The 23,788-nt window shown below is 42.8% G+C and overlaps 3 protein-coding genes across 5 annotated transcripts in view; 1 reads left to right on the top strand and 2 right to left on the bottom strand.

Annotated features, from left to right (window-relative positions):
- TMEM217B (transmembrane protein 217B) overlaps nt 1-21,144 on the bottom strand; it is a 67,583-nt gene extending 46,439 nt beyond the window's left edge. For all 3 annotated transcript variants that reach the window (XR_011483937.1, XM_020885764.2, XM_020885766.2), the window contains exon 1: nt 21,062-21,144. The gene's annotated coding sequence lies outside the window, so the exon portion shown is untranslated. The remainder of the gene's footprint in view (nt 1-21,061) is intronic.
- TMEM217 (transmembrane protein 217) lies at nt 633-21,144 on the bottom strand. Its single transcript, XM_020885761.2, has 3 exons — nt 21,062-21,144; nt 1,151-1,826; nt 633-899 (listed from the first exon to the last, which is right to left on the bottom strand). The coding sequence occupies exons 2-3, from the start codon at nt 1,719-1,721 to the stop codon at nt 886-888; spliced, it is 585 nt and encodes a 194-aa protein (XP_020741420.1). The 5' UTR covers nt 1,722-1,826; nt 21,062-21,144; the 3' UTR covers nt 633-885.
- A 137-nt stretch (nt 21,145-21,281) lies between these two features.
- Nucleotides 21,282-23,788, top strand: part of TBC1D22B (TBC1 domain family member 22B) — a 67,306-nt gene continuing 64,799 nt past the window's right edge. The window contains exon 1 of the mRNA XM_020885767.2: nt 21,282-21,469. Coding sequence (XP_020741426.1) covers nt 21,414-21,469 — 56 coding nt within the window. The 5' untranslated portion in view covers nt 21,282-21,413. The remainder of the gene's footprint in view (nt 21,470-23,788) is intronic.

The raw sequence follows: 23,788 nt of genomic DNA, 5'->3' as shown, positions 1-23,788 counted from the left end.
TGCGACCCCGTGGACTGCAGCCCGCCAGGCTCCTCTGTCCATGGGGATTCTCCAGGCAAGAATACTGGAGTGGGTTGCCACTTCCTTCTTCAGGGGATCTTCCTAAACCAGGGATTGAACCCAGGTCTCCTGCATTGCTGGCGATTCTTTACCATCTAAGCCACCAGGGAAGCCTGTGCTATATATTGCATATCAATTATACCTCGAGAAAGCTATTAGTAAACCTCTAACATAATGTCTATAATGTTTGAAGTAGAGGTTTCCTCCCTGTGTCTTCCATCCTGGCTTCTTAAACTGCTTCTGACATTTCCTGACCCCTGAACTCAAAGTGAAGTTTGTTGATATGTGATAATGTGTAATCTTGTACCATCTTCTGTGGTTGGCTAATCAATTCATAAACATAAACATGATTTAATCTCTCCCACTAAACTGCAAAATCCTCAAAGTCAGGAATTATATCTTATACTTTTTTGAATCCTCCTGCAGTGGAGATAGACACAGTGTGTCCTGCACAGTGACAGACAGAAGAGTTTAACAAATAGCTTTTTGATTAATCACAAGTGCATTTGTGCTCCTTGATAGTTTTTATTGGGGGAGAGGATGGAGGGGTCAAGACAGAAAATGAAGTATGATTTGGCTCTATTTTTATTCTTTTACTTATCTAGAATATAGTATAGATGACACAGGGAGAGAAAAACAGCAAAAAACCACCTCAAGACCCCAACAATATATTTTTTGCTACAACAATCTGAGATATAAATACAGGTTTGCCTGTAGGGTTACGTCAGAGAGCTGTGGATTGAAGGCCGATGAAGACACAGCAAGATCAAAGGATTGCCAGACTGCAATTCAGCTTCATTTCATCCCTGCCTCTCTTCATTTTGATCAATAAGGTGGTACTGACAAGAAAAGGAAAGAGGAAGTCAAGGAGAGCTTGATAAATAACAATGTCTTCTAATTAAACATCCTCTATGAGCAAGGTGTTCCAGTTGTGATGGTAATCCCTTTTCTCACCGTATCTCCCCCAAAACAGTGGCAGTATCTCCCCCAAAAGAGTGGCAGTGGAGTCTCTACTTGCTGAAAAGTGCATGAGATGGAAAATGAACTACCATGAGAACCTGCCATCGTGGAATAGGGCTATGTTACTCACTGTAGCGGCGGGAAAAGTTGAGTATCTTGGATTTCCGCCGTGGGAAGTCTCCACTGCTGCTGGAAACACGTCTGTTGTAGGAGATGATATTGCCCTGGTTTTTATTTTTGTAGATCATGTAGGCGTAAGTGATGACAAAGAACATCCAGAAACAGTGCATGCATATCCGGGACACCAGACCAAACCAGCGCATGACTCTGACCTCTCCACCGGAAGAGTCGTCATTGGTAAGGCATTGTACCACGATGTTTACAGTTTCGTAGAAAAAGATCCAAACAATGTAGATTACCAGGCCCCTGTACATGTGGGCGTACACTGAGTAAAGGAGCAAGCAGCTGATGAGGATGGTGATGAAAGATAGGAAGAAGACGATAGTCAGGCTCCAGCAGATGATGAACAGTTTTATCAGGATACTTGCACTCTTGATCTGGGACATTTGCTCAGTGCAATTGTTTCTCCTTAAGTACTTCTGCTCGAAGATGAGGTACAGGTCCACAGCAGTGATGGTAAAGACCCCTGACAACAGGGAGCCCATTCTGGCGGTCATGCCACACCAGCGCTGCTGTTTCATGCTGAGACCTCCCGTGAAGACAAACAATAGCGGGGGCGGGGATAATTCTGATTCCTGCCACTGTGGTAAATTACCCAGGGCTTCTGCCTCCTTCCCCCAATTCACCTGGAGAAACAACAGAGAGAAATATGGACACCAGGCAGTAACTGCTTGGAGAAGACAGCAGGCTGTTTAAAACTGTTTGGGAGTTTGAGTGGGGAGGAAGGAGGAGGCAGTCCCAGGCTGGTGGCAGTGAGCAGATTAATTGGAGGAGTGGTTCTCAACCCCGGCTTCATGTTATAATCACTGACAGTCCCACCCCACACCAGCTAGAACATTCTCTGGGTATGACCCAGATATCAGCATTTTTAAAAACTTCCTAGTGATTTTCATCTGTAGCCAGTATTGGAAAATACTGAATAAGAAAGAAAGAGTCAGTCATGTCCAACTCTTTGCAACCCCATGGACTGTAGCTGACCAGGCTCCTCCATCCATGGGATTTTTCCAGACAAGAATACTGGAGTGGGTTGCCTTTTCCTTCTCCAGGGGATCTTCCCAATCCCGGGATCAAACCCGGGGCTCCCTCACTGCAGGCAGACTCTTTACCATCTGAGCTACCAGGGAAGCTTAAAAGACTGAATAAAGAAAGTTAAATTGTGCTCTTTCTCTCTTCCAGTTTTGCCCTGGGTTATCACTGCTGCCCCCTGATGGGGAAAATTGGTCGCATTGTCCAGACCTTCAGTGCAGGCATCTCAGGAGAAAAGTTGGGGTAGCAACACGATGGCCTTGCTGGGTGAGTGGATGAAAGCATTAGGTTTTGAGTAATCACTCCTCCACTATGTATCAAAACTTGAGGAATACAGTGAAAGGCGTACTTTAACGGAAATTTAAAACCTTAAAATAGAATAGCCTTATCATGGAAAAAGAAAAGACAGTAATGAGCTAAGCATTCAACTCAGGGAGTTAGGGGGAAAAAAATCCAACCAATGATAAGAATAAAAAAAGATAGGCGGAAGAAAACAAAGAAAAGAACAGAAATCAATAAAAAGAAAGAAAAGATAATGTAGAGGGACTTCTGATTGCTAAGGTTAGTGGAGCCAACTTGCTGATTAAAAAAAATAAAACTAAACTAAAAACTGCTGGATAAAATAGTTTTTAAATATTCTTGAAAGCACAGAAGCGCTGACAAGATAGGAAGTAGGAGACAAAAGACTATAGGACTTCAGGAACTGGGACAGGTAAGCAAGCATGAAAGTCAAATTTGCTCTGAGGATATTTGCCAAACTGTGTGTGCGTGCTTAGTCGCTTCAGTTGTGTCCGACTCTTTGTGATCCCAGGCTTCTCTGTCCATGGAATTCTCCAGACAAGAATACTGGAGTGGTTTGTCATGCCCTCCTCCAGGGACCTTCTCGACCCAGGCATCAAACCCACATCTCTTAAGTCTCCTGCATTGGCAGGCAGGTTCTTTATCACTAGCGCCGCTTGGGAAGCCCCTTTGCCAATCTGGGCAAACTTGAATTTCCTCTTGAGAACTCTGCAGCGTAACGTGGAATGAAATGAAAGCTCAGTGTCCACCAAGGTGGGGAGTCTATTAGAAGGCCGTCCCTGCATTAGTCATGGCCCCAAGGGGTTATGATTACAGCAGAGGGGAATCAGAAGTAAACTTGCCCCTTCTTCTCCCAGCAGACTCCAAGGAAAGTTAACTTCGTACTAACTGAACATTTCAGGAGAAAACTCTCCTTTAGACACCATCACTGTAACTAACTTTTTACAGATTTGCAGCCCAAGTTCCATGAAGTATTTAAATAAAAGCATTTAAGTAAGAAATCTAGTTTAAAGTAGTCCTAGGACTTCACTGGTGGCCCAGTGGTTAAGAATTTGTCCTGCCAATGCAGGGCATACAGTTTCAATCCCTGGTCTGGTAAGATCCCACATGCGGCAGGGCAACTCAGCCCTGCACCACACGTCCTGAGCCAGGGCTCTATGAAGCACAAGGACCGAAGCCTGTGTGTCCTAGAGCCCGTGCTCTGCAACGAGAGACGCCACTGCAATGAGGAGGCCCCTCTCGCCACAACTAGAGAAAGCCCGTTCACCCCAATGATGACCCAGTGCAGCCAAAAATAAAATAAAAAACAAAGTAGTCCCTAAACTGGAAGTGTCTCTAAGTGCCTGGGAGAAACAAGCTCACATCCCCTCTGGAGGGATACATCTTTGTGCTGGTCCTTAAAGAACTACCTTAGTAATTCTTCAGGGACAATGATTAGTACGTGGTGAAAAATAACTGAGCGTATAAGGAACAAGGCCCTGGGAGAACCAGCAGAAACAACAGAACTACAAAAAAACCACATTATGAAACAAGCACGGTTATGACACTTTCTGGAACTATTTAAGTTTTTAAATTTTATTTTTATCTGTGGTAAAATACACATAACATAAAACTCATCACCTTAACCATTTTAAAGTATAAGCTGGTGTTTAGTCACCAAGTTCTGTCTGACTCTTTCTTGACTCCATGGACTGTAGCCCGCCAGGCTTCTCTGTCTGTGGGATTTCCCAGGCAAGACTATTATTTCTGCTTAGCTTCTCCATTTACTGTGTACTTCTCCTTGCCAGGCCTCGGCTTCCACATCTTTTTTTTTTTTTTGGACTTGCTGCACAACTTGTGGGATCTTAGTTCCCCAGCTACAGGGAGGGAACCTGTACCCCCTGCAATAGAAGCATGCAGTCCTAACCATTGGACCACCAGGGAATTCCCTCCACAATTTTGTTTGTTTTTGGCTGTGTCACACAGCCTGTAGGATCCTAGTTCCCTAGTCCCCTAACCAGGGATTGAACTCATGCCCCCTGCAGTGGGAGCTCAGAGTCTCAACTACTGGATCACCAAGTGAAGTCCCCACATCTTTAAAATTGGTTGTATTTGTTACTTTTTTCTTTTTCTGTAATTTTACTAGTTATTATAACAAAGTATGGGCTGCCCTCGTGGCTCAGCAGTCAAGAACCTGCCTGCCAATGCAGGAGACGAGGGTTGGACCCCGGGATTGGGAAGATCCCATGGAGAACGAAATGGCAACCCACTCTGGTATCATTGACTAGAGAAGGAAATGGCAACCCACTCTAGTATCATAGCCTGGGAGATACCATGGGCAGAGGAGCCTGGTGGGCTATATAGTCCATGGGTCGCCAAAGCCTTCTGACATGACTTAGCAACCAACCAACAACAACGTAACAAATTACTCTAAAACTTAGTAGTGTGAGACAAATAAGACAACTATTTATTATGCATGTGGATTCTGTGCCTGGAGGTCTCTGGAGGTTAGCTTAACACTGTGCATGATGAGGAATTTGGACAGGACACGTCCAGAATATCTTGTCACCACTCATGAATTTGGGGGACCTCTCCTTGAAGACTCATTCATGCACATGTCTGGAGACTGCTGCCAGCTGTCAGTTGGGGGTCTCAGTCCCTCTCCATATAGGACTTTTCATGTGGTCTCTCTGTGTGGATTCATTTGGGTTTCTTCACCTCTTGCTGACTGGCTTGTCCAGAGTGAATGTCCCCAGAAGGGTGAACTAGGGGAAGCTGTATAACCTTGTTTAAACTTGGCCTTGGAAGTTGCACAAGGTTGCTTCTACTATACTCTGTTCTTTTCTCTTTTTTTTGAAGTATAGTTAATTTACAATGTTGTTAGTTTCTGATGTACAGCAAAGTGATTCAGTTATGTGTGTGTGTATGTGTGTGTGTGTGTGTATTCTCTTTCATATTCTTTTCCATTTTGGTTTATTACAGGATATTGAATAGAGTTCCCTGTGCTATACAGTAGGACCTTGTTTATCCATCCTATATAGAACAGTTTATATCTGCTCATCCCAAACTCTCAATCCAACTCTCCTCCTTGGAAACCACAAATCTGTTCTCTATGTTCGTGAGTCTGTTTCTGTTTTGTAGCTAGGGTCATTTGTGTCATAGTTTAGATTCCACACATAAGTGATATCATGTGGTATAATCTTTCTCTGACTTATTTTGCTTAGTATGATACTCTAGGTCTATTCATGTAGTTGCAAATAACATCATTTCATTCTTTTTTATGGCTGAATAGTATTCCATGATATATATGATATATATGTATATATGATGGCCATTTAGGTTGTTTCCATGTCTTGGCTATTGTAAACAAAGCTGCACTTTATTCTTGTGAATCACCAAGGCTGGGCCATTTTCAGAGGGAGGAGAAATGGAGTCTACCTTTTGTGTCAGGAGTGTTAGGGAATTTTCTGAGGTGCAGGGGATTCTTGTTATCTCAGTGGTCAAAATCCAAACTTCCACATTTTCCAGGCTGACCAGGGAAGGAAAAGTGACCATAACAAGGAAATACTCACCATGAAGTGATGTTCCCCATTTTCCCCTATCACCGCAACATTCCTCTAGGCTGCAACTAAGGGTTCTCTGTGTGCACCAAACCCATCAAATCAAGTCTTTATTGTTCAGCCTCTCTCTGAGAGCCCAATGTAAATAGCTGATGACACAAAGCAAATAATGTGCAAAGCATCATCGCGAGTCCTGCAAGATCTCATGCAGCAATTAAAAATGATGAAGAAAACTACTCAAATTACATGAGGCCTTTAGTAATCCTGGATATGATAGAGTTAGTGCAGTTGATAACCAGAAAAGAAAAAAAAATCACTAAGAACATAATAGGTACTTCAGTAAAAAATGGTTTGAAGATGAATAAACTGTTACATATTCGCACGATGGGATCTTAAGCAGTCATCAAAATGAATTACTCTAGCAACACAGAACAATTGGAATGAATCTTAGTAATGTAATAGCAAGTGAAAAAGTACCAAAAGAAGATATACAATTAAAAGCAACTGTAGATAAATAAATAAATAAATAAAAGCAACTACAGGTATGCTATACACACACATACACACTATTTGGACTGTGTATATAGATGCAATAAAACTACAAAACTATATAAGGAAAATAAAGGAATGATGAACTTAGGATTCTAAATGACCATCACCTTGGGTCAGGGGAGGAAGTGAAATGGGCTGGGGAGATCATATAGTCAGATCTGATTTACTGTCAAGATCCTAATTTTACTTTGAGTAGAGGATTTGAGGGTAAATGTTACTTTATTAAAAAGAACTAATATTTTTAAAGTAAATAAAGGAGTTATGCATGGATCAGTTAGGGCTATGTCATGCACCAAAGATTATGATAAGCCTAACCATGAGCATATGAAGTATGATAAGAAAAACACTGAAATAAAACAAGGATAATAACAGTATTTACCTCATAAGGTTGCTGTGAGGCTTAAACGAGTTAATATATTTAAAACATTCAGAACAGTGTTCGGAACATGGAAAGCATTGTACTATATAAGGGTTTTTGCTATTGTCATTTTTGCTTTATGCCAAGGGGTAACTACTATTTATTATGCATGGAAAACTACTATTTATTAAGTTGTGTTGCAGAAGATATCATCAGCTTCCTTCCCAATACCCATTTCCTCTTCTTTGCTAACAGAAGTCTACTTTAGGTCAACTAAAGCTTGGATTCTGTCAACCTTGGCCCCAGTTCTATGCTGAATTCTCCTCTGCTCAAGCCCTCTCATGAATATGCATGTACCCCGAGCTTAAAACTTCCCCAAATCGCTGCTCAGGGCGACATTGCTTTGGAAAAGACCCCGTGTTCTTATTTGCTGCCAGTAATAATAAATCCTTCCTTCTCTCAATCTTTGGCTTGGTTGTGTCTATTGGCACCCGCCAAGAAGCAAACTCAGTTTTGAGGTAACGCTGTCTCTACATTTTCTTTCTTTTTAGCTTGAATGTGGTATGATGCCTAGAACCTCAGCAGCTATTTTGTTACCATGAGGCAACAGGCATAGGGACAAAAGCAAATATGCTAAGGATGTCAACACTGAGAAAGCATCTTTTTGTATTTTATTGATTACTTCTAAAGTTGAATATTTTTATAAATATCAATATGTGATTTTAAAAATGTCTAGGGACTTCCCTGGTGGCTCAATGGCTAAGAATCTGCCTGTCAACCCAGGGGACATGGGTTCAATCCCTGGCCCAGGAAGATCCTACATGCCACGGAGCAGTTAAGGCCATGCTCCACAACTACTGAGCCCAAATTCTAGAGCCTGTGAGCCACAGATACTGAAGCCCATGCCCTAGAGTTTGCATCAAGAGAAACGGTTGCATTGAGAAGCCTGTGTATGACAATGAAGAGTAGCCCCCACTCGCCAAAACTGGAGAAAGCCCTTGCAAAGCAACAAAGACCCAGTGCAGCCAAAAATAAATAAATAAACAAAAAAATACCAAAAAATCTACACCTAAATAAATCTAAAACTATCTTCCCTGGCAGTCCAGTAGTTAAAATTCTGCGTTCCCATTATAGGGGGCATGGGTTTGATCCCTGGTCAGGGAACTAAGACCTTTCATGCAGGTCTTTGGTGCAGCCAAAGTAAATAAAATATAAATAAGTCTAAAATCATTTTTATAAGTAGAAAATAAAAATACAAAGTGGCAAGAAAGCATGATGGCATAATTTAATTAATAGTATTTTTCTCTCAGTGATATCTAAAATATTAATGCATCTTTCATTTGATAAAATTTTAGACTTACACAATTATGGTAAGAACTTTAGTTCTTAGTCGCGGAATCGTAGTTCTTAGTTTCCCAATCAAGGATTGAACATTTATCCTTAGCAGTGAAAGCACAGAGTCCTAATCACTGGGCAACCAAGGAATTCCCTCAATATTTTTCATTCTTTTCACAATTTGACTTGTGATTCCAACAGAGGATGTTGCTACCAGCTCCCTTCAGCTGGATCTCTGGCATTATTGGGTTGAGGCAGGGAAATAACAATGGCAATGAGCACATTATAAAGTGGACTTCCCTGGTAGTCCAGTGGCTAAGACTCCGTGCTCCCAATGCAGGGGGCCCAGGTTTCATCCCTGGCCAGGGAACTAGATCCCACATGCTGCAACTAAGGCCCAGTGCAGCCAAATAAATAAAAAAGAAAAAGAAGAGCCTAAGTCACCTACATCAATTAAAAGGTTTTGTTTTGTTTTTTGATGTGAACGATTAAGAAAAAATTTTGTTTATTTATTTGGCTGCATTGGATCTTAGCTGTGGCATCTGGAATCTTCATTGCATCTTTCAAGGTCCTTCATTGAGACAGACAGCCTCAACAGCTGTGGTGTTCAGGCTCAGCTGCTCTGAAGCACGTGGGATCCTAGCTCCCCGACCAGGGACTGAACCTGAGTCCCCAGTACTGCAAGGCTCACCAGGAAGTCCCTGTGGACCATTTTTTTTAAAAAGTCATTATTGAATTTGTTACAATAATGCTTCTGTTTTAGGTTTTGGCTTTTTGGCATGAGGCATTGGGATCTTAGCTCTCTGATCAGGGCCCAAACGTGCACACTCTGTATAGGAAGGGAAGTCCCAGAGCTATATGTAATTATAAAAATACTAGTTATAAGCAAAACACCAAATGCTTGTTACAAATTCACTCTCCCACCAAAAGTAAATGTACATCCCTGGTTTAGAACATATTTGTCATAATTTTGGGGTTTTTTTTGGCTGTGCCATGCAGCTTGTGGGATCTTAGTTCCCCAATCAGGGGATTGGGGAACCTTTAACCTTAGCAGTGAAAGTGCAGTCTTAACCACTGGGCAGCAAGGAATTCCCTCAAGAATTTTTTTTAACACCTCAGTAAAAATGCCTACACCTTACGTAGGGTTTGAAACAGGGGCTGGTGGGCTTCAAGTCTCTGTTCTGTGGGTTGCACAAGGCAGCTGCCAGCAGCCCCATGATGGCCGTGGGTAAGAGGCTGGCCCCTGTGTCTGGCACCAGGTTCTACCTCTGGATTCTGAGGCATCCCTGAGGGCCAGAGGAACTCTGGTCATAATGGAGGCTGGATTTCCTCCTAGCCTGGCAGTATCAGGCCAATTTAAATGGATTGTTAAAAACGAAAATGGATACTTGGCATATATAGGAGCCTGAGTTCTTTGAGATATATCTTCTACATTCTCTTTAAAATAAATCTATCAACTTAAAAAAAAAAAAAAAAAGAACTGCTGAGATAATTTATGAACCCTTCTCACTCCCTCTCCTTTGGCTTTGTATACCACAGAAGGAATTTGTGCCATAATCGGACACTCTAGTGTGAGAAAGCAGTTTTATTATTATTATTTTTTAAAGTATTTACCTGTTTGTTTTTGGCTATGCTGAATCTTCGTTGCTGTGTGGGCTTTTCTCTAGTTGCGGCAAGTGGGGGCTACTCTCCATCCAGTTGCAGGGCACAGGCTCCTCATTGTGCTGGCTTCTTTTGCTGTGGACGGGCTCCAGGGCTCACAGGCTCAGCAGCTGTGGTTCCCAGGCCCTAGAGCACAGGCTCAATATTTGTGGCACACAGGCTTAGCTGCTCTGCGGCATCTGGGATCCTCCTGGACCAGGGATCGAACTCGTGTCTCTTGCACTGGCAGGCAGATTCTTTACCACTGAACCACCAGGGAAGCCCCCTTTTCTATCTTTTCTTTTTTTTTTTAATAATATAAAATTGGACTCAGTTGTCTTCCTCAAGGAGTTAGGGAGAAATTCTATCTCAAAGTGTTTTTCTCTCTCCCCTTGATGGAGTCATATTAAAATCCCAGGTTTGCCCAGTTCTAGAATCTCATGGAAGGGCTCTGGACTTCAGGCCGTGTGGTCAGTCATGTGAGGGTGTGAGAGGCTTTACGTCCTAGCCTTAGTGGTCCCACTGCTCATAGCTCCAAAGGCTGTGGCTCACAGCTCAGTCCCCAGCCTGGGGTCCACGCAGCCAACCCATCAATCATCCTGTCACTCTGAGGTCAAACATGGGTCCCAAGGTGGGCAGAACAAGGCACTTCTCCATTCCCTGGGGTTAGGGAAACCCCATTCGCTGTAGGAGTCAGAAGTGATTCCCTGCTCCCTCATCTTTTCAACTCTATACCCCCACCCACCCACATAATCAAGATCTCTGCCTTTGAGAGTCTAGATTTTCCAAAACAAAAGTATTTTAGCTCTCTGATAGGGGAAGAGATGGGCAGTCTTCTTAAACCTACAAAAGGAAGATGCCTGTCATGCTTTGTGGTAAATCAGTCAACAAACAGGAAACCAGTCCCAGCTACGAATGAGGCAATTTGGACAATAAATCACACTGCTGCTTACAAAGTCCTCACCATCTGACTCCACTCCAACTTTCCAGGAACACCTGTGTGCATTCCTTCCTGTGTATATCATACTCTCATTTCCTCCAATGTCTTTCCTCCCCTTCTCCACCTGGCTCACTCATATTCATCCCTCAAGGTCATGTGAATCCTCAAGAAGGTGCCAGGGCTCTAGTTTGGCATTTGTGATTCTCTTGACCTTTCTTTTGTAGTCAGAAGTCTCACATCGGTACCAAAAGCAGGAGAGCACCAACAAGCTCTCTTCTGCATTTGTCTCTTTCATAGGAAGGAAACCACTTCCCAGAACCCCTCAGCAGCCTTCTTTTCCTGGCTCACTGGCCAGAGCTGGGTCACCTGGTCACCCAACACTGCAGGGAAGGCTGTGGAAATCAGTGTCTGACAAACTCAGTAGGATTGCCATAACTGGTTAAAACATATCATGATTCATGCCAACTGGGAACACAGTTGCCCACCTCTCCAAAACAAATGAGTCCCCTTCCCAAGGAAGGAGGAAGGAAATTGCTAATAAAGTCAACCATAGAGATCCTGTTCCATTAATTATCCCTTCTTCCTCATTGACATGGGAAGAACTATTATTATTTGTTTTCCCCTCCTTCCACAGAAGCAGGATTTTTAGATATACACATGGTTGGCCAGAATAAGGTTTGCCTTTCCTGGCCTCCCTGGCAGCTGAGTGTGGCCATATGACCAATTCCTGAGAATAGGTTTAAAGAGGGAGAAATGAATGGGACCAGCTTCCCTGGTGGCTCAGGGGTAAAGAATCTGCCTGCAATGCAGGTGACATGGGTTTGATCCCTGGGTCGGCAAGATCCCCTGGAGGAGGGCATGGCAACCCAGTATTCTTGCCTGGAGAATCCCATGGACAGAGGAGCCTGGAGGGCTACAGTCCATCGAGTGGTGAAGAGTCAGACATGACTAAGCATGCACACACCATGTATTAAGGAGAAAGTCATCTTTCCTTTCCCTCTTCCCAGCAGTTGAAATGTGGATGGAATAGGGGGAATAGAGGGTGACCTTGGGCCAACTGGACAAGGACATGATAAACACAGAAGGATCTAGGCCTCTGAAGATTCACAGAGCAGGGCCGCCACTCATACGTAGGCTCTTACATGACTGAGGGAAACTATAAACTTCTGTCATGGTTATGTGTGTGTGTGCGCACATGCACGCTCACTTGTGTCCAACTCTTGGCAGCCCCATGGACTATAGCCTGTCAGGCTCCTCTGTCCATGGAATTCTGCAGGCAAGAATATTGGAGTGGGTAACCATGCCCTCCTCCAGGGGAATCTTCCCGACCCAGGGAACGAACCCTTGTCTCTTGAGTCTCCATCATTGGCAGGTGGGTTCTTTACCAGCTGAGCCACCAGGGAAGCCCTCTGTCATGGTTAAAGCACTGTTATTTTGCACCCAAACTCATGTCCTAACAAACACAACTGCCTCCAATCCTTTGCCTGTAAGCATGCCAAAGTCTCTTCCAGCTCAAACAATCTCTCCTTTGACCCTGTGTTTCTCTCTCATTTACATTCAGTCTTAGTGTCAGGGCAAGCAACAAATACTGGCTCTTGGCTGATTTAAGCAGAAAAGTCATAGCTCATAGATGTGTGCAAAGGGCCAGTTATTTATTGCCACAACAATGCTACATAAATAACCACAAAACCTCAGCGGCGTGTAACAATGAACAGTACTTAGTTCACAAGTCTGTGGGATTCAGCTTCTCTGGGGCTGGGCTGAGTTGGGCTGATTTCAGCTGGACTTACTTGACATCTGGGGTCAACTGTTGGTTGACTAGACAGTTTTGTTGATTTTGGCTGAGTTCATTCATATGCCTGAGGGTCAACTGGCTGTTGGCTGACTTAGGATGGCCTCAGCTGGGATAACTCAGAGAGACTTGGCCTAGGTCCACGTGATTCTCATCATCCAACAGGCTAGCCTAGACATGTTGCAATGGCAGAGGCCAGCAGTGAGGGTGCTACAGACTAAACGCTTTTGCCCTCCCCAAATTCATATGTTGAAAACCTAATGCCCAATGAGATGGTATTAGATGGTAGGGCCTTTGGGAATTGATTGGGTCAGGAGGGTGGAGGCTTCCTGAATGACAAGTACCAGAGAGATCCCTTGCTCCTTCCTCTGTGTGAGGACATGGCAAGAAGTTGGCAGTTTGCAACCCAGAAGACAGCCTTTGCCAAAACCAGGTCATGCTGGCACTCTGATCTTAGACTTCCAGCCTCCAGAAATGTGAGAAATAAATATCTCTTGTTTACAAGCCACTCAGTCTGTAGAATGTTGTTATATAATCACACACAGACTAAGACAGAGAGCAAGTGCAGCCACATGAATGTTTTCCAAGTTTCTGCTTGTATGCATGCGTGCATGCTAAGTCACTTCAGTTGAATTCGACTCTTTGCAACCCTATGGACTGTAGCCAGCCAGGCTCCACTGTCCATGGGAATCTCCAAGCAACAATACCGGAGTGGATTACCATTTCCTCCTGCAGGGGATCTTACTGACCCCAGAACTGAACCCAAGTCTCTTATGTCTCCTGCACTGGCCTGCAGGTTCTTTACCACTAGTGCCACATGGGAAGCCCTCTGCTTGTATAATGCTTCCTAATATCCCTTGATCACAGCAAGTCACAAGACTGAGTCCAGAGTTAGAATGAGAAGGTCCCACAAGATAACACGGATGCAGGGAGAGGTGAAGAATTAGGGTGTTAATACCATCATCTATCACACCACATTCGGAGGCATTGCTTACAGGATGGCAGCCAATATTATGCCACGGAGCCAGGCCACTGCCAGTGATGAGCGTCTGATGCCAAAGTCACACTGAGAGGCCTTCTGGCACAAGACTCTAGGTATTGCCGCTGCCAGAGCTTTTTCCTTAAGTTGGGTGTTGCTGTCACAACTGCTACTGCTCACCAAGAATGAATTCTCTTGTTCTCTTTTTTCTTTGCATCATAAGCTCCTCCTGATTCAAAGTATACTTTGGGAAAATTTCATTAGCAGCGCCTATGACATGTGCACTTGACTTAGTTCACAAGAAAGGGCGGAAAAGTAAGTAGCTGCCATTTCTAGCTACAATCCTGATTGGTGGGCTCTGCTTCCCACAAGGTTTCATAGAGTGAAAAATTCTCCATACATGAGAAAGGGGTTTATATCATACGCATATAAAGAACTACAATAGAACAACAATGATGAGTGGGAGGAAGAAGAAGAAACTAGCCTCTCAATCTCTTCACAGCTAAGCTGTTTTTCATTTGTTTGTTTTTGCCATCCTGCATTGCTTGTGGGATCTTATCAACTAGGGACTGAACACAGTCCTAGATACTGAGAGTGCTGACCCCTAACCATGGGACTGCCAGGGAATTCCCCACAGCTAAGTTTCTTGGAAGGGTACTCCTAGCTCTCTTTCCCCTTCTACTTATTTTTCCATTTCACTTTGTAATAATCAGTTATGGCTACCCTAGTGATGCAAAATTCTGTGGTTTACAACCACAAGCATCTATTTTTCTCACCATGCTTCAGGCTGCAGGTCAACCTGGAACAGTTAAATACTCACCAGTAGTAACATAGGTAAGTGGTGCTATTTATTAAGTGGAATATTATACAGCAGTGAAAATGAGTGAATTACAGCTATAATCTACCAACATGGATAAATCTCAAAACCATCCTGTTGCCTAAAAGAAGCAAGCAACAGGGAGAATGAATACCATACAATATCATTAAATTATTAATATAAACAACACATTATTTAAGGTTACAAAAACAGGTCAAAAATATACATACACAGAGAATGTTTAATACAAAATTCTGCACAGTGGATACACTTGAAGGCAGGGAAATGCCCATAGGAAGGGACTCCCAAGAGGCATCTAAGGTACTGGTGATGTCCTGTTGCATAGTGTGGGGAGTGGGGGACGTTCAGGGAAATGTTACTATTATTCATTAAACTATACATATTAGTGTTATACAATCTTTTGTGTATGTGGTATATTTAATATCCCATGAGAAAAACCTACTGCTGGTGAGGATGTGCAGCAATGGTAACTCTTAGCCACTGCCGTGAGGACCAGTATAAATAGGAAAAACCATTCTGGAGAGCATTTCTCAGTATCCAGTTAAGTAGAAATTGTGCATATTCTATGATCCAGCATGTTTTTCCTGGGTATCCCTCCCTCAGCACCTTAAAGCAGTGGTTTTTCAAGCTTTGTGACAACAATCTCTTACTGAGATATATGTTTTACATTATAATCAAGTACACACATACACTCATATGTATAAGTGTATAAAAAGCGGAAATAAAAGTTTTGCACAATAATGCCTTTTCCTATTACATGCAACACTCTGATCTTTTCTAATCCTGTCTATTCTTTTTTTTTTAATTGAGATATAATTGACACAACATTGTCAATTTTGTGTATCAGGTATAAAGTGAAAGTGAAAGTGAAGCCGCTCAGTCATCTCTGACTCTTTGCAACCCCATGGACTGTAGCCTACTGGGCTCCTCCATCCATGGGATTTTCCAGGCAAGAGTACTGGAGTGGGTTGCCATTTCCTTCTCCAATCAGGTATAAATGTCCCCATTTATTCTATTTCATTAAAGGTTCCAATTTTTAAATGTATTTCAACTCACTATAACAGTTGACAAACTGTCTTTTGAAAAACACCACACTAGAGAAAATTGTACATATGGTAATGTGTAAAAGAATGTTAATTGAGCACAGCTTAAAATAGAAATAACTGGCGATGACAATTGAGGAATATTTACATTATGGAACATAATAGGGCAGTTAAGATGAGCAAACAAGAGCTCCTTGTATCAACAGAATGCAGAGTGAAAAAAGCCAGTTGCTGAAGCATATGTACAGTGTGTTGCTATTTATAAAGTTTCAAAACATGAAAAACATGTTGTTTATAGATACGCGCATATATAGTAAAAGTGTGTAACATGGAAGACAGTGGATTGAGAGAGGGAGGGGAATGGGATCAAGGACGGGCAAAATGGGGATTTGGAAGGTTTTTTATTAATCTTATTCTCAAACATTATTTATTCTTTATTCTTTTTTTTTTATTTATTCTTTATTCTTTACTGTGGGGCTGGCAATCTGCACCCGTAGCCAAATCTGGTACAGTATTTTTGCATAGTCTGTGAACTAAGAATGGTTTTTACATATTTTAATATTTGTAAAAAATTGAAAGAAGAATATTTTGTAACTTGGGAAAATCATGTAGAATTCCAATTTTTGTAGTTACAAATGAAGTTTTATTGGAACACAGCCTTGCTAATTTTGCAAAGCTGAAAACTGTTTACAGCCTGGCACTTTATAGAAAAAGTCTGCCACCCTCTAACTTACTTATTTACTTACTTACTTATATCTTTTGGACCCACCATGTGGGATGTGGGATCTTAGTTCCTTGACCAGGGATCAAACTCACACCCGCTGCAGTGGAAGCACAGAGTCTTAACCACTGGACTGCCAAGGAAGTCTCAACACCCCCTAATTTATTATATGACGTATATTTTATAATGATAAAAATATAGTAGCATTAGAGAAGAATTCTAGAAAGAAAAAGACGCATAATTCTACTAACAAAAGTTGCTAAAATTTTCCATGTTTTCTTCTACTCTTTGATAAAAGAGTCAAATGTATTTTTATTGAAATCAGGCAAAGATTTTTTGCATTCTGCCTTTTCCCTTCTGGACATCACTTCATAAACCTCTCTGACGTGCTATGTAGCATGCAAATTTGCAAGATTTAATGACATAGCATGGTTCAAGTTTACAAACCACACACCATAATTTGTTTAACCACCTTCTCATGTTTAAACCTTTTGCAATCTTTTGATTTACCCCGTTTGTTATTGGTTACAAGGCAAAGAACACCTTTGTATACAGAGCTTTCCCCCTCCCTCTTTTTAACTGACTTTCTTAGAATAAATTCCTAGGAAAGAAATGCTTTATCTTCCTTCCACCCCTTCAGACTCGATTCTCTCTTTCTTTACTCCTATAACCTCTTGCTTCTTCAGTCATTTTGCTTAGCCTTTTGCCTTCCCTGACATAACTGATCTCTCTCAGTTGACTCTCTCAGTGGTTCTTTAGGTGCAGAAAAAGCCCTTTTGTTGTTAGATTCCAGTTTGACCTCACCATCCCTCTGGGGGTCCAACTTTCTGCAGTACATTGTGAAGGCTGCTTCTTGCTCTCATTTCTTAATTCTTCTCTCAGCACAGGGTCCACTCGACTTCTACTCTGAGATTAAAGTCTGCTAGTGACCTCTGGGATTCCCTGGTGGCTCAGATGGTAAAGAGCCTGCAATGTGGGAGACCTGGGTTTGATCCCTGGGTTGGGAAGATCCCCTGGAGAAGGAAATGGCAACCCACTCCAGTATTCTTAGCCTGGAAAATCCCATGGATGGAGGAGCCTGGCGGGCTATCGTCCATGGGGTCACAAGAGTCAGACCCTTCACTTTCACTTTTAGTGATCTCTTTGGAACTTAGTCCAAAGGATTTTTTTTTTTTTTCTTGATTTTTATCTCCCTCTGTAGCTGTTACTCTGAAAGGTCCTTCAGGTCTTTTTCTTTCCCTGCATGTCTCCATTCTTGGTTTAACTCTTCCATGGAACTTTCTCTAAGGATTGAGATAAAATCACCTCTTTTGAGTCCACATTCTACCCAGACATAGCTCATTCCCTTTGCTCCAAACTCTACTTTGCTCCAATCTGAGTTGTTTTACTCTCTTCTGAATGAAGATGAAGTTAAAGAGGGAACAGTTAAAAACTTGCAGCCAAACAACATTCATTGAGAGTTTTCTACTTACAGTTTCAAAATAATAAATAAATTTTGAAATAAATTTAAGGATCATAGGTCACTCTGTTCCACGAGCAAAAGGTCTCCAAAGTGAGGTCTACAAGCATCAGGGTCACCTGGGAGGTGGCTGTTGCTGCCGTTCAGTTGCTCAGTCGTGTCTGACTCTCTGCGACCCATGGACTGCAGCACGCCAGGCTTCCCTGTCCATCACCATTTCCCAGAGTTTGCTCAAACTCGTGTCCATTGAGTCAATGATGCCATTCAACTATCTCATCCTCTACCACATAAGTTCCACCCCAGACCTACTAAATCAGAATCTAGACTTATAACATGATCTCCAGGTGACTCACATGTACATTAAAGTATGAGAGGGACTTCCCTGGTGGTCCAGTGGTTAAGAACCCACCCGCTAATGCAGGGGACACAGGTCCGGGAGAATCTTATGTGCCATGTGACAGCTAGGCCCTTGGGCCACATCTTCTGAGCCCGGGCCCTCCAGAGCCTGTGCTCTGTAGCAAGAGAAGCTACTGCAATGAGAAGCATGCACACCGCAACAAAAGGCAGCCCCTGTTGTGCAGCAACGAAGGCTCAGCACAACCAAAAATAAATAAATTTTTTAAAAGTATAAGAAGCACCAATATAATGGACCAGTCAGTGTGTATCACTAAGAGTCTCTACCAAAGTGCTCCATGCACCCCTTGGGAACCTCAAACCAATGATTTTTCACCTTAAGTTTGGTGTGAGGGTGGTCTTGCTGCCACAGCTATCATCTTTTGATGGACAGGGGGCTAGGTGGATGACCTCTGTCCCTCATCATTTTAGGTACAAGTTCATCCCTCTGAAGCTGCAAAAGGGTTTGAAGAGGACATTCTCTCCCAGGAAAGGAAGGCTGTTTTTCAACAAAGAGCATAAATAAGCTTATAGGCTCTTTCGTAAGGTGGACACACCTGCCAGGGATTGGAAAAATGGTTTCTATCATCTTTTCCAACAAAAAAACGCACGTGAACAGCATAGAACCAGAAGACAAGAATAGTTTATACTCTTCATTCTCTCATTCAGCAAATATTAAGCACCTACTGTGTGCCAAGCACTATTCTAGGTGAGAAGAGCTGAGACAGAACTGACAAAATCCTTGCCTTAGTGGAATTTACATTCTAGGGGATGGAGATGGACAAGAAACAGGTATAAAATATGGCAGGTAGGGGTAACACTTTAAAGGAAAAAATAGATATTTGAGGGGAAAGAATCCCGAGCAGAGGCAGCGGCTAATGCAAAAGCCTTGAGGTAGGAACATGACTGGAGTGTTCAAGGAACAGCAAAAAGCCAGTAAAGTGTGGTTGGAGCAGATTAGGCAAGGAAGAGAGTGGAACCAAACCACAGAGCGTCTTGAAGGAGCTGGCATTTTATGCCAAGTGAGACAGAGCCACTGCAGGGTACTGAGCGGAGGAGTGATATAACCTGACTGACATTCTAACGGGCTCGCTCTCTCTCCCTCTGCTGTGTGGGGAACAGACTCTACGGGGACAAGAATGGAAGAAAGAGGCCTACCAGCAGGCTGCTGTAAGGATGTGGCTGGTTTACATTTGGTTGGTCACAGTGGTGGTGGCGATGAAAAAAGGCTCAAGGATTTCAACTTCTCTAACAAAGACAATTTTAAAAGTTATCACTAGACAACTTTTTTCTTTCTTTTTTTTTAATCTTGGATGAGAAACTGGCTTAGAAGTAGAAAATAAAAAGTAGGAATATTAATGGCTTCTCAGGGTTGAACAATGTTAATGGCATCCTCTGGGAATCAGTGTTGTTTAACATTTCATAAATGATTAAGAAAAAGAAATACTTTGAGACTTTTCTAGGTACACAGATTATACTCTGCTTTCCACATAGTGAAATGTCAAGTCAATTGGGAGTGTCTCTTGGAACATTTCTAAAGCTATATGATTAGGCTGGAAAGTGGCAGATGACTTGCTATGCTGACAACTCTAAAGCTGTTCACATAGGAGGAGATAATTCAGGTGACATCTTTAAGATAATGAACTCTGGACTGCCAGCTGCCCCCAAGGAAAGGGATCAGAAACTGCTGTAGGTTATTCCTTCAAGACATCAGCTCTTGTAAAATCCAAAATGCCAGTAAAAGTTCTGGTGGTTTCAGAATAATGACAAATACCTCAGCTTCAACAAAAACCTCAGGAACTCCCTTATGGATCTCAGTATGCAGTGCTAGTCACTGCATCCTATGAAAAACAACAGCCAAGGAAAGGCCACTAAAATGATTAAAAGGATAGAGGGACTTTTGTTTGATGGGGGATATGTCTATAAATATGAATATCTGAGACAAAACAAGATGAACGTCTACAAAAACATGAGACATTCAGAGAAAATTAAAATAGCCCTTTTCATGAAATCTCGTGATTGTGAAATTAGGGGACAAAACAGCTTAAAAATGGGGGTAATGTCTATGAAGAAAGAGGCCATTAGTGGGCCTATTAAAAAAGGTCCTTTAGACCTTCCAATATGTGGAAGGACTGTGCTAGCGATAACCAGGAGCCGGGGATGAGAAACAATCAGCCCACTTCAAGAGTCCTTTGATGGGACAGAAACTACTTTGGACTAGCATGAGCTGCCTGCCCCCCACCCCCCGTCCCGCCCCGCCCCCAGCCCCCCATCACTGTGGTATACAAGGACAGAAACTCAAAAAGGGCAAAAAACGCTTGTGACAAGACTTTCAAAGGATTCAAAATGCTAATATTAAATCTCATTCTAAGTCAAAACTAGATCGAAAATAAAATCAAGGGTGAAGATTTATAGTAGATTAATAAGGGATTAAGGATGTCCATTGGCGGTCTGAATTGGATAGATAAAGAAGAATATTTCCTGAACAGTTTGTCCGCATCTAGGTTCTCTCGGTCAGAAAGTGACGGTTACTGGTTGAAACAGAGATTTGATCATCTGAATTTCAGGCATGGCACAAGTCCTTTCACAGGGATCAATTATCTGAGGAGAGAGAGGCTCTTATGAACCAACCGTTAGTCACGTGTTGTGTTGAACAGTTAACAACGCTGGACCGTCGGGGTCAGTTATTGATTTTCCTCCACCGATTGAAAAAATCAGAGTCCGAACGGAACGAGGGTAGTGGGGCGGATAATAACCAGAGTGTCGTTGAATTGGGAGATGTTAAAAATGGGCAAAAACCAATACATGGGCCCTTATATTTAGGTCAAAGATTTATATACATAAATATATATTCTATCTCTTTTCAAAAAACATTTGACTCAAGACCTCATCACCCCCAAAGAAAACAGCACCTTCTCCTTCTTCCCATAGGTCGCTTTCTTTACCTGCTTCTTCCCCGGCCCTGGAGAAGGAACTTTCAGCCCCGCCTCCCAGCTCGTCCAAGCTCCGCCTTCTCGGTTCACCTGTGTGCCCAGCCCCTGACGTCACTGTTCGGCTTCAGCGGCCTGCAGGATTCTGGCTCCCGATTGGTCCGTCTCTCACAGCCTGCGCAGCCCACCAATGGCAGCGGCGGTGGGTTGGGGGGTGCCCACATCCAAGATGGCGCCCCCGGGAGCTGGGAGCGGGTGACCGGCAGCGGGGAAGCGGCCTGAGCTGGCCCTGCGATTGCGGGGTCCTGGGGGCATTTCGCTGGGTAACCCCCTGGCCCGCCTACAAGGCCTTCTCCGGGCCGGAGCAATGGCCGCCGAGAATAGCAAGCAGTTTTGGAAGAGGAGCGCCAAGCTGCCGGGGAGGTGAGCCCAGGACGCTGAGAGGAAGAGGAGATTGGACCAAACCCTTCTAAATCCTAAGCCCTAAATTCCGCGGGCCTGGGGCGCCAGCGATCCAAGAATGCTGGTTTGGAGAACCTGGGCGTGGGGCGGGGGGGAGCTGGGACTGCCTGGTGGCTGCAGGACGGCTGTCAGGCAAAGGAGTGGGCGGCGAGCTTTGGAGATGGTTGGGTGTGGGAGCAGACCCTGGTCCGGGGGCGTCGGGCTCTTGAGGGGCTTCCCTCAGCCGGGAGGTGGCCGGAGTTCGCGCCTAGGGGGCAGTGGAGTTGGGTGAGTAATCAGTGTTGGTTCTGGGTTTGGAAGGCTATCCTCAGAGGTGCTTCTCACTTTAAACAGAACTCCTCCTTGAGGGGGCGGGGGTCTTCACCACGCACAGGTGGTTGTTTGCATGAGGATGGCCCCTTCGCTTGCTCCCCCACTCCTGCACGTACGACTTTTTCTTCTGGACTCCTAGAAAGGTTCTGGTGGGAGCTTGAGACCGTCTGCGGGGGTGTCGGGGGGTGGACACGAAAAGTGAGGAAAATTCTTCAACTCCAACTTAAGATATCACTTAAGATATCTTGAGTTGGTCCTTTCCCATTAGGAATTATTACAGGGTAACTTAGCATTTTCTAAGGATTTGTCATACCCCAGTGGCCTCTTCTCCTCTGCCTGGTAGTGTACTTCTTGTGCAGATGCATTAAATTCTTTCATTCTAGAGTTGTTTAGGTGGAGAACAGATTATTTCTAAAATAATCTCGTCCCGTCCCACCCCTTTTTGGTATACGTTGAGACTTTTAACAATTGTCCATTCATCAGTCTACTGTTGGTTTATAGTTTCAGTTTGTTTAGGGGTAGTGCTGAGAAGTAAAAGGAGGAGTGTATATTTCAATCTTAAATTTAAGATTTTGGCCAGGCACAGTCTGTTTGATAATGAAATTCATGATTGATTGTACCCCATGTGCTACCCTTCCTAGCTGATTGATAAAGGGATAATCCTTTAAACCTGTAGCTTTTTTGGTTTGTTTTATCAATAGCAAGAGAGAAATCAGGGTCAGTGGTGGCTATATAGTGGACTTATTTATTGATAGGATCCTGTTAGACAGTCGGGGATCAGTTTTTCTTAATATAGTAGAAAAAAAAAATAGGGTAAGGGAATTCAGAAATAACTTCAGATTGAAATATGGAATAACAGTGCTAATGCTAAAGACTTCTATGTTTTTAGATATGCACCACTTCCTGCCTACTGATTCCTTTTCCTTCCTGGTCTAGGGAGCTCTCCAGTCTGGCTAACTGCTGTTCTCCGGGGTTTTCCATGGTGAGATCATTAAATTTTGACATCAAAAGTGATCATCAGAATCTATGGGAAAACTGTTAAATCAGGGAGCAGTATTTGAGGTGTGGGACATGGCATAGTCTTTTTGTGCCTACCAACTGCTGGTTGTTACTAACAGTTTTTATTTTCTATATTTCCTCTTTTGGATTGTAGAAGCAGTCATCTTTTTTGCAGAGCACTATTTTTTGTGAGATAGGAAGAGGAATCTTTTCAGTTTCTTCAAGTTTATGGCTTCCTTTTTCATTTTGAAGAGGAATATGAAAGGATAGAGGAGAGAACATTTGAGTTCTGAAAGCTTTGGATTATTATTGGAGTGTTATCTGTGTGAGCAAGGACAATTAATCTCTTTAAGCCTCAGTTTCCTTATCTGTGAAAAGAGGATATAAATACTTTCTTCAGGATTCCTGTGTGGATTGAATTAAACATCTTATTTGTGAAGAACCTAAAACAATGTTTATTTATATTTAGCACATTATAGTTGCTCAATAAATACTAGTTATTAATGTTTCTGTTATTGTTAGAGAAAGTATACATTTAAAAGAATGTTTCTCTGATCCTTATTCCAGTAAGAGGTATTTATGTTTATTGTTTATCTTAAGACATTAAAATGTTGCCATGATTCATAATGGTTTTTAGTACCTTGCTTGTTGAAGAGAAATATTGCTCAACTATGTGCTTTTAGCAAGGAAGCCCTAGGAGCCCTTGATTATGGGAGAAAATAAAAAAGTGCTTTGATGTAAGGAAAGTATTAGTACATTTTCTCAAGAATAGAACTTTTGCATTTGTACTCTCTCGGTCATAATGAAGAAAAACTTTGTCTGGGTGGAGCAGTGACACAGATAACTGTCTCGGTCCATGGCAACTTAGAAGTGGGGCTAGCTTCCTCTTTGCAAATTGAAAGGTAAAAATCCAAAATGATAGCAGATGACTTCCAGTTTCTTTGATCATGATCCAGCAACCTTAATTAC

Source organism: Odocoileus virginianus, chromosome 27 (genome assembly GCF_023699985.2).
Source record: "Odocoileus virginianus isolate 20LAN1187 ecotype Illinois chromosome 27, Ovbor_1.2, whole genome shotgun sequence".
NCBI lineage: Eukaryota > Metazoa > Chordata > Mammalia > Artiodactyla > Cervidae > Odocoileus > Odocoileus virginianus.
This window is presented reverse-complemented; position numbering and strand designations above follow the sequence as displayed.

Bases quoted from the DNA above. Each gene is read 5' to 3' on its own strand.
- TMEM217 (XM_020885761.2), bottom strand. From the start codon at position 1,721: ATGAAACAGCAGCGCTGGTGTGGCATGACCGCCAGAATGGGCTCCCTG.